Source organism: Scyliorhinus canicula, chromosome 26, assembly GCF_902713615.1.
Source record: "Scyliorhinus canicula chromosome 26, sScyCan1.1, whole genome shotgun sequence".
In the NCBI taxonomy this organism is placed as follows: domain Eukaryota; kingdom Metazoa; phylum Chordata; class Chondrichthyes; order Carcharhiniformes; family Scyliorhinidae; genus Scyliorhinus; species Scyliorhinus canicula.
Window position 1 is genome coordinate 10025354 of NC_052171.1, and position 10286 is coordinate 10035639.

Here is a 10286-nt window from a genome sequence, read left to right on the forward strand (position 1 = left end):
GGAGGGGAGGAATCACCGCCCCCTGCTGGAGGGGAGGAATCACTGCCCCCTGCTGGAGGGAGGAATCACTGCCCCCTGCTGGAGAGGAGGTGTTACTGCCCCCTGCTGGAGGGAGGAATCACAGCCCCCTGCTGGAGGGAGGAATCACCGCCCCCTGCTGGAGGGAGGAATCACCGCCCCCTGCTGGAGGGAGGAATCACCGCCCCCTGCTGGAGGGGAGGTTTGACCGTCCCCGATGGATAGGAGGAATCAGTGCTCCCTGCTGGAAGGGTGGTATCAGTGCCCCCTGCTGGAGGGGAGGTTTGACCGTCCCCGATGGATAGGAGGAATCAGTGCTCCCTGCTGGGAGGGTGGTATCAGTGCCCCCTGCTGGAGAGGAGGTGTTACTGCCCCCTGCTGGAGAGGAGGTGTTACTGCCCCCTGCTGGAGGGAGGAATCACCGCCCCCCTGCTGGAGGGAGGAATCACCGCCCCCTGCTGGATGCCCTCGTACGAACGGGATATGGCGCTCGACCCATCGGTCGATGTTCCAACGCACCACAGCAAAAAAACCGGATCAACCTCCTCAGAAGGCAAACACGGGACACAACCGACAGAGTAACGTTTGTCGTCCAGTACTTCCCCGAAGCGGAGAAACTGCGACATCTTCTTTGCAGCCTTCAACACATCATCGATGAAGATGAACATCTTGCCAAGGTCACCCCCACTAATTGCCTTCAAACAACCACAACACCACGCAACCCTGCCAGGGCAATCTCTGCAAGACATGCCAGATCATCGACATGAATACCACCATTACACATGGAAACACCACCAACCAGGTACGCGGTACATACCCGTGTGACTCGCCCAACGTTGTCTATCTCATACGCTGCAGGAAAGGATGTCCCGAAGCGTGGTACATTGGCAAGATCATGCAGACGCGGCGACAACGGATGAACGGGCATCGCGCGACAATCACCAGGCAGGAATGATCCCTTCCGGTCGGGGAACACTTCAGCAGTCAAGGGCATTCAGCCTCTGATCTCCGGGTAAGCGTTCTCCAAGGCGGCCTTCAGGACACGCGACAACGCAGAATCGCTGAGCAGAAACTGATAGCTAAGTTCCGCACCAATCCCCCACCATCTGGCCTGGGCTTGCCAAATCCTACCAACTGTCCTGGCTTGAGACAATTCACACCTCTTTAACCTGGGGTTACCCCATCTCTGGATCTGTAAAGACTTAATTACCTGCAAATTCTCACATTCTAAGCATCGTCCGGCATCTCTGACTCTGTCTATATCAGTGGTTCTCAACCGGGGTCCTTCCCTGGGGGTCCATGCAACATTACTGGGGGTCCGCACAAAAAAATACCGAATTGGGGGTCCACGGTGATATTTTAGTGGTCCATAGAGCAATTCTACTTCAGAACAATTGTTATTACTGAGAATCAAGTAGAAGAAAAAAATGTTTGTTTTCATGATGAATATTCACCTTTCTCTCTCTCTCTCTCTCTCTCGCACTGACAAAGGTCAAAGAGAGATTATAATCTATCTAATTTACCTTGAGGGCTGAAGGGGCTCAGAACCAAAAAGGTGCATTTGCTGTGTTTATTTTTGTGGTACTGCATTCTGAGGAAAAAAAATCCATACCGGTTGATGACAAATGGGTTTATTGTGCTTTAATGACAGTTGTTGTTGAAGATTGCCCGGGCTATTGTCCCCTAGGAACAGCCTGGAGGACCTTTAATGACAGAAGCAGCTTATTAAATACCCACGGTTGACCTGACGCTTATGCCACGTTTCTCCTTGACAAGTTTAATGAATGATTTAACACAGTAATCACTAGAAACTGTGTATATTTGATATGAATTGGTTATTTTTAGAGTAATTTAATTCAATTTAGTCAGTAAAAAGTTTTTTTCATTACTTTTTATATTAGAATAAGTTTGGCAACGTACGAAAATACCGCTAATCCGTTTCCAACCCTCACGGTAAGGTAGATGGACTTTAGGATTAGTTTACCACGCATATAAGAAGCTTTTTTTTCTGTGGAATGGCTATGGGGGTCCACAAAAAAAAATTAAGAGGAAAAGGGGTCCATGGGTTAAAAAAGGTTGAGAACCCCTGGTCTATATAGATGTTTCTGGAACATACCTCTCCATTCACCTGAGGAAGGAGCTGTGCTCCGAAAGCTAGTGATTCGAAACAAACCTGTTGGACTTTAACCTGGTGTTGTCAGACTTCTTACCCCACTGGAGAGCCGGGGCGGGATTCACCTAAGTTCCGCGCCGAAATCGGGCTCGGCGCAGGGGGTAGAGAATGACCCAAAATAGGCTCCCACGCCGGCACGCGATTCTCCGGCGAATATCCGCGCTCGACGGGCCGACTGCCCGCCCAGTCCCGCCGCCGTGGTTCTAATGTGGTTCCACCCGGCGGGAACTCAGAGTCACGGCTGGTGTGAGCGTGGGGAGGGGGTGTGGGGATCGGACAGAGCTATGGGACGCACGCCGGGGTCCTGCTAGCCCCCTGGAGAACGGGGAGCCCCCTCGGACTTTCGAGGAAAAAGTCCGGAGTGATTCTCGCCCGTCTTCCGGCGGGCGTGGGTGACTTAGTTCCCCCAAAGTGGAGTGAGGTGATCTTCCAGCTCCTATCCTGGATCGCCAGGGATGAGGCTCAACCACATCCGTCTTCAGAACACAGCATTCCCGGGTTTATACACTAGGTGACCACTAAGGGGAGCTATTTCCTCACTGAGTGAGCCGACTTCAAATACACTTGACTTTTAAAATTCTCAGCTTTGGTCCAATTCTATCCCATGGTGTCATCCCTCCCTATCTCCATTGCTCCCCCCCCCCCCCCCCCCCCCCCCCATTCCTCCGATTTCAACCTCTCATCCTTCATTCGGGCACCGCCAGCCCGCGCCTCTTCGCTCCAAGTCTTCCCGTTGTTTCATCTCTCTCTCTGACTCTCAACGTACGTTGTTTCAAGCCTGTTGTAAGCTCGAAGCAAGGATTGTCACAGGAGAGACGGCAGTGTTCGTTCCACCGCGTGACGGACTGGGAATATCGTCAGGTGTGCAGAGGAGTGGCGAATGGAATCCAACCCGGAAAAACCGGACTTGGGGAAGGCGAAGGAGGCAAAGGATTGCACTATGAATGGTCAGGCATGGGAAGTACAGAGGAGCAGAGGGACCTTGGGGTACATGCTCATCGATCCCTGAAGGCAGCAGGGCAGGTAGATAAGGTGGTTAAGGAGGCTGATGGGATACTTGCCTTTATTAGCCGAGGTATAGAATATAAGAGCAGGGAGGTTATGATGGAGCTGTATAAAACGCTGGTTAGGCCACAGCTAGAGTACTGAGTGCAGTTCTCGTCGCCACTCTATAGGAAGGATGTGATTGCCCTGGAGAGGGAGCAGAGGGGATTCACCAGGATGTTGCCCTGGGCTGGAGCGTTTCAGCTATGGAGAGAGGCTGGTTAGGCTGGGGTTGTTTTCCTTGGAGCAGAGAAGGCTGAGGGGGGACCTGATTGAGGTGGACAACATTATGAGGGACACAGATCGGGTGGATAGGGTGGAACTTTCCCCCTTAGTAGAGGGTCAATAACCAGGGGGCACAGATTTAAGGTAAGGGGCGGGAGATTTAGAGGGGATTTGAGGAAAAGGATTTCACCCAGAGGATGATGGGAATCTGGAACTCGCTGCCTGACAGGGTGGTAGAGGCAGGAACTCTCACAACTATTAAAAAGTGTTTAGATGAGCTCTTGAAACGCCGCAGCAGACAAGGCCTCGGGCCTAGTGCTGGGAAATGGGATCAGTGTCGTCAGATATTCCTGGGAACGATGGGCTAATTAGCCTCCTTGGGCGCTCTGAACGCTCCCGGGTCTCCGAAGAGGCAATCTCCCCTGCTCTGACCATGGTGCGTGTTGGAAAGCTTTCACACGCCCCCTCCCGGAGACATGTACTCATTGCCTGACGGACAAGGTGGGCTCATTCTGCCAAAAGCGATCACCCACTGACTTTGGCTGTTACGGTGCGACAATGCCCAGGGTGCCATGAGAGGCAAGGAGCTGACAATCGCAAACACTTAACAAGGAGACTTAAATATTGCAAATTTTCAAATCATTTTATTTGTCACAGAATAAATAATGCATCCCATAATTTACTAAACGCGTATTTCAAAAAATATATTTGTGCGTATATGTATATATATCTTTATTTATAAAGTACTTTTCTTCCGAAGGAAATTAGCAGGTAGTTCTCTTATAACAGAGTCACATTTTCCATTGTGTTTCGAGAGGGGGCTGTGGGGCGAGAGTCCGGGGTGATTCTAATCGTTTCAGCGACTTCGGCCTGAGGTGGCCTCGCCTGGAAGTTCCCCCCTTCTCGAACGCAGTCAGTGCTATAAGGTAGAGAAACGCACGCCCCGTGAGTCTCACATGGTGGCAGCGTTTACCGCTTCTCAGGACGGTTCTGGCTCAGAAAACAAAGAAACAAACAAACAAACATCGGCAGGCGCCTGGCATCCATTCCGCGATGGGAAGAGCAGCATTTGGGCGGGATAATCTCCGGGAGGGTCTCCTTACGAGATGGTTCGCGGTGAGCCGAGCCTTAAAACCGGCAAGGTGGCATGCTCCAAGACGTGGCGTCAACTCAACTCGCAGATTTCGGTCAAACAGGCCTCCTTGACAGACGGCAAGGAATGAATTGTCCCGCTCATTCCCAATGGGAACGTCAACACGCTGGGATTGAAGTCAACAGCTCCCGCAACAGTGAAGTGCTAAGATGGCCACATGGCAGACGCAATGTGCTGCAGTTTTGTCTGTCATGAATGGCGACGGCTGATACAGAGTTGACGTCATGTGTTCTGAACCGGCCTAGTGGCTCGACAGGAGGGTCACAAAAGTGGGCAGTGAGGCACGCCGTTTTCCCAGTCATTGGGGTTGGGGAGGGGGGAGGGGTGAAAGAGGACTGCTGGGGAGAGCAATGACCTGCGTTTTGTTTCCCCCCTTCCCCTCAATGCGAAATGCAAAAACCCGGCCAGCTGGCGTTAGCGGCAGAGGACCTCGGTCTCGAACTGTAGCAGTTGCCCCATGAAGCCCAGGTTGGGCGAGATGACTCCACGGCGCTGCTTGACAAAGTCGAAGGCTTCTTCCAGGCCCACCCGCTGTGTTCGGATGAGATACGCCAGGCAGATGGTGGCGGACCTGGAGATGCCAGCCTGGCAGTGAACCAAGACTCGTCCGCCATTGTTCTTCACTGAATCTAATAGGGGGCAAATCCAAGGAGGAAAATCTCATTAATACATGTCAACCGTGGGCATCATTCACATCCTAAACATTGGCACAACTGGTGTGGTAGTGGCCATGTCACTGGGCTGGTACCCAGGCTAATACTCAGACGACAGGCGCCAGATCTCACTAGGGCGGGGGCTGGTTTAGCTCAGTGGGCTAAACAGCTGGCTTGCAATGCAGAACAAGGCCAGCAGCGCGGGTTCAATTCCTGTACCAGCCTCCCCGAACAGGGAGAATGTGGCGACTCGGGACTTCTCACAGTAACTTCATTTGAAGCCTACTGGTGACAATAAGCGATTATTATTTAAATTCAATTCATAAAATATAACGGAGATCGAGAAACTCTCACTGATTATCGTAAAAACCCATCTGGCTCATTAATCGGTAAGGATTTTTTTTTCTTTTTAAATTTCGAGTGCCCAATTATACTTTTTCCAATTCAGGGGCAATTTATCGTGGCCAATCCCGCACAACGTTTTGGGTTGTGTGGGGGGGTGAGACCCACGCAGACAACGGGGAGAATGGGCAATCTCCACACGGACAGTGACCCGGGGCCGGGATCGAACCCGGGGCCTCGGCAGCACGAGGCAGCAGTGCTAACCACTGCGCCACCCTTCTCAGGAAGGAAACTGTTATTGTCACCAGTCGGCTTCAAATGAAGTTACTGTGAAAAGCCCCTAGTCGCCACATCCCGGTGCCTGTTCGGGGAGGCCGCTACGGGAATGTATAGAACTATGAGGGACGTCGATGGGTAGAAATGTTTCTCTTTTGGGGAAGGGGGGCACAGATTTAAGGGAAGGGGCAGGAGGCTGAGAGGGGATTTGAAAAGAAGCTCTTTCACCCAGAGGATGATGGGAACTCACAGCCCGAAAGGGTGGTCAAGGCGGGAACTCTCACAACTATTGAGAAGCATTTAGACGAGCACTTGTCTGCTCGATCGTGGAAAGGTGCTTGATGGGTGGCCGGTGATTCATCGCCCCCCCCACCCTCAGAGCTGAACGGGAGGTTGAAGGGAGAGAGAAAAAAACGCTCGCTCACCAATGAAATCAATAGCTTCGCAAAACCAGGCGCTGATGTCAGACATGTGGCTGTCCTCAACAGGGATACATTTGTACTGGAAGACCCCCTCGAAATAGTTGGGGCAGTTGGAGGACACGTTGAGGAGGGCAGTGATTCCCAGCGACTGCAGTGTCTCTTTCCGGGAGGAATGGGCGGCGCTGCCAAGGTAGAGGAAGGGCAGAATCTCCACGGGACCACCCTGGAAAGAAACCAAACACATTGCTCCCGCGTTAGGACAGATCGAAACGACACGAGTTTAATGAAAGCTGTACTGATTATCGTGGCCAACTGTGCTCCCTGCCCCCCCCCCCCCCCCCCCCCCCAGCTCTGACTCCCCTCTGGACTCCTCACCTGATCGTACAGCGGTGTGCCCCTGGCGACCAACGTGGGCATGGTGCCCGCCTGTGGGCAACAGCTGAGGTCCTCTGTGCACATCTCAGGGAAGAGGGAATGGAAGGTCTCGTAGCCACCTGCGAGAGAGAGAGAGAGAGAGAAGGTTAATAACCAGAATTGCACAAGGCATACGATCAATAGCAAGTCAGGCACAGGGGGAGGGCTGAGAGATGGCATTCATTGCAAAGGTTGACCCACCGTAATCAGATCTTGGTGGGTAGACTATAGATTAAGCTGATTTGCCCGTGAGCAAGCACTTTCACCTGCTGAGCAAGTCGTTTTTTAAAAAAATCAGAGCGTGCCTCTCGTATAATCGTTTGGATCTGTTTTCGAGGGGGGCCGGAATTGAGTCTTACCTTTCAAGAAGCAGAGCTGCACTCTGCTGGTGTCCAGCTCAGCATTGAGGGTGTTGAGGACCAGCCTGGCTGTGTTGTCCCGACCGAGCGCAGCCAAGCTGGGGCTCCTGTCGTCGAACACCACCACCGTCCGGTAACGGCTGCAGCTGAGGGAGGCGCGGAGACTCTCCTCGGGCAGGATGCAGTCCAGGGCGATGGCTCCTTTCGAGCGCCGCTTCACGATGGTGTTACAGTACACGTTGCGCGACCCCCGGATGTGGGAGACGTTGAAACTCAAGAACGGGCGACAGTCCAGCAGGAGGATTTCTTCGACCAGCAGCTTCACCAAGTGGCAACAGTCCACCTCCAGCGATTCGGTGGTCACCATATTGCGATGAGGGGCACGACTTACAGTAGCAGATGAACAAAAACTTCTCTTTTATTCTATCCTGTGACGATTTCCCTCTCTCAAATTGACGAGTGGGAAGATATTCTTTGTTTCTGTTTCGAAAAAAAAAGTGGCTTTTTTCAACAAAATTGTCATCAAATCCCATTCCCAACAATTATATTCAAGTCAGCTTTCTGGTGCTTGAAGAATTTAATGATTCGGTTCCAGTTACGGGTAAAATGATCTTTCTGCGCGGCGCAGTGGCGCGGTGGGTTAGCACTGCTGCCTCACGGCGCCGAGGTCCTGGGTTCGATCCCGGCCCTGGGTCACTGTCCGTGTGGAGTTTGCACATTCTCCCCGTGTCCGCGTGGGCTTCATCCCCACACAACCCAAAGATGTGCCGGGTAGGTGGATTGGCCGCGCTAAATTGCCCCTTAATTGGGGGGGGGGGGAGAATTGGGTACTCTAAAAAAAAAATTTAAGTAATCGTACAGAATTGAACATAGAACATAGAACTGTACAGCACAGAACAGGCCCTTCGGCCCTCGATGTTGTGCCGAGCAATGATCACCCTACTCAAACCCACGTATCCACCCTATACCCGTAACCCAACAACCCCCCCCTTAACCTTACTTCCTAGCACACTACGGGCAATTTATCATGGCCAATCCACTTAACCCGCACATCTTTGGACTGTGGGAGGAAACCGGAGCACCCGGAGGAAACCCACGCACACAGGGGGAGGATGTGCATACTCCGCACAGACAGTGACCCAGCCGGGAACCGAACCTGGGACCCTGGAGCTGTGAAGCATTTATGCTAACCACCATGCTACCCTGCTGCCCGTAAAATAAAAACACAGAACATTTAAAAATTCAATTGATCCCAGCACGTTGCAATAAAAGTGAAATTAAACTACATGGCAAATAAAGTTGAATTAAACTACAATATCAGCAATTTAAGATAACTTCACGAATATTTACAAAACACAGAACATAGAGATTTGAGTTTGATCCCAAACGATTGAATTAAACTTAACTCTCTGTCCGGTGTATTTTTCTTTAAAAAGTAGCTAATCAATTTTCATTTCAGATTCAAGTTTGACTCCAAGGTTAACAAGCCCAAGTCTCTTTGTTAATTAAGTGACAGCAAAATAGAGAGTTCAACGGGTCTTACAGAGCGTAAGTGAGTTAAGTTGCGACCTGGCAAATACTTACGGTCAGTGCTGAGAGAGGAATGCACAGTTGGAGGTTAAATCCACTTGAATCCTTTTAGTTTCTTTGTGAGGGAGCTGCCTCTTGTCATTTTATACTGTCGGAGCCGGAACCCTTGCCAGCAGCTGCCTTATTAGGTCAGTGACGACACGGGGTGTCCCTCCCCCTCTCTTCTCTCCAAACAGGGAGGCACTTCGTCACTGCCCGTGGGCCCAGGAAACACCATTCAACCACCCCCCCCCCCTCTCCGCTAATGACGTGGTAGGGGCTTTGGGAGGCGTGGCCCACAGCCGACGCCGGCCTTGTAGCTTTTCTTTTGTCACATTTGGGCGCCGGGTAAAGCCCCCAGTGAATGTTGCCAAGAGGGTTTGCCCCTGTCCCTCCTCTCCCTTCCTTCTCTGACTGGCCGTGGGGGGGGGGGGGAATTTACTGGTGACATCCTCTGCTCGGAGTTCGACAACACCAATATAAAATAAAACAAAGGGCCCCCAAACGAGGGGGGGAGGGGGGGGAAGTGGTCGATTCGGCCCATCGTTGTCGAAACCATTGTGTGTTCTTCTGGTCTCAGGCTCACTTACTCAGCTCCCCCCTCCCCCCCCCCCTCCCACCTCGATTTCCCAGAAAGGCTACTATCCTGTCATAAAGTCATAGGGCTGGATTCTCCGATTTCCCGGCTATGTCCAGACGATACGTGGGGCGAAATTCTCCCAGAGGCCCGACGCCGTCGTGAACCTCTCCAGGAAGCCTCGCCCGGCCCCCTATTCTCCCCTACCCGGGGGGATAGGAGGGCCGTGCCGGGAAACTCGGCCGCCGGGCCTTGTCGCTGGCATCAAGGCCCGGCACGCCGAAAATGACGCGGTTGACGCACCTAATGACGTCAGCCGCGCATGCGCAGTTTCGACGGCGCCAATCCGCGCATGCACGATTGCCGTCTTCCCCTCAGCCGCCCCGCAAGACGTGGCGGCTTGATCTTGCGGGGCAGCTGAGGGGAAATACTGCGTCCCATTGAGATGCCGGCCCGACAATCGGTGGGCACCGATCGCGGGCCTGTCCCCTCCCGAGCACGGCCGTGGTGCTCATTCCTTTCTAGGCCCCCGACAAGCCCCAAACGGGCATCTGACGGCGGTTTCACGACGGCAGTGACCAGGTGTGGTTGCCGCCGTCGTGAAACGGTCGCGAACGGCAGGCCGCTCGGCCCATCCGGGTCGGAGAATCTCCGAGCGGCGTGTCGCGTGAGAGAATCGCGGGAGGTGCGGGAGCGGACCTCCCGCGATTCTCCCCCCCGGCGTGGGGGCGGAGAATCGCGCCCGTGACGTTTTACGTCAAAAAATATCGGTGGCGGCCCAGCACTGATCGTCCGGTGAGGGGCTACCAGGCGGAGAACAAAAGCGGCCGGAAGATGGCCGGGTCTGTGGCCGCGCGCGGACCCGACCTGCCAGATAGTGTCCAACTGGACACCCCCCTCGCCACTCCTGGGCCACCCCCACCCACCGCCATCCCTCACCGAAGCGGTACGGCTCTCACCCGACTGTGGCGCCGCTAGACGCAGTCCGCAGCCACCATGCCGGGTTCCCGACCGTTGATGCCGAACGTTCCCCCGCGTGGTTGGGAACTCGGGCCATCGGA

At 53.4% G+C, this 10286-nt stretch overlaps 1 protein-coding gene across 2 annotated transcripts; it reads right to left on the minus strand.

Moving 5' to 3' along the window:
* Positions 1-4082: 4082 nt before the first annotated feature.
* On the minus strand, positions 4083-9145 carry dusp2 (dual specificity phosphatase 2). Of its 2 annotated transcripts, XM_038785535.1 has the most exons (5): positions 8664-9145; positions 7080-7559; positions 6682-6800; positions 6310-6529; positions 4083-5242 (listed from the first exon to the last, which is right to left on the minus strand). In XM_038785535.1, the coding sequence occupies exons 2-5, from the start codon at positions 7444-7446 to the stop codon at positions 5028-5030; spliced, it is 921 nt and encodes a 306-aa protein (XP_038641463.1). In that variant the 5' UTR covers positions 7447-7559; positions 8664-9145; the 3' UTR covers positions 4083-5027. The 2 variants fall into 2 exon arrangements, with proteins under 2 accessions (XP_038641463.1, XP_038641464.1); XM_038785536.1 differs by lacking the exon at positions 8664-9145 and having other exon boundaries at positions 7080-7702.
* Between the last annotated feature and the right edge of the window lie 1141 nt (positions 9146-10286).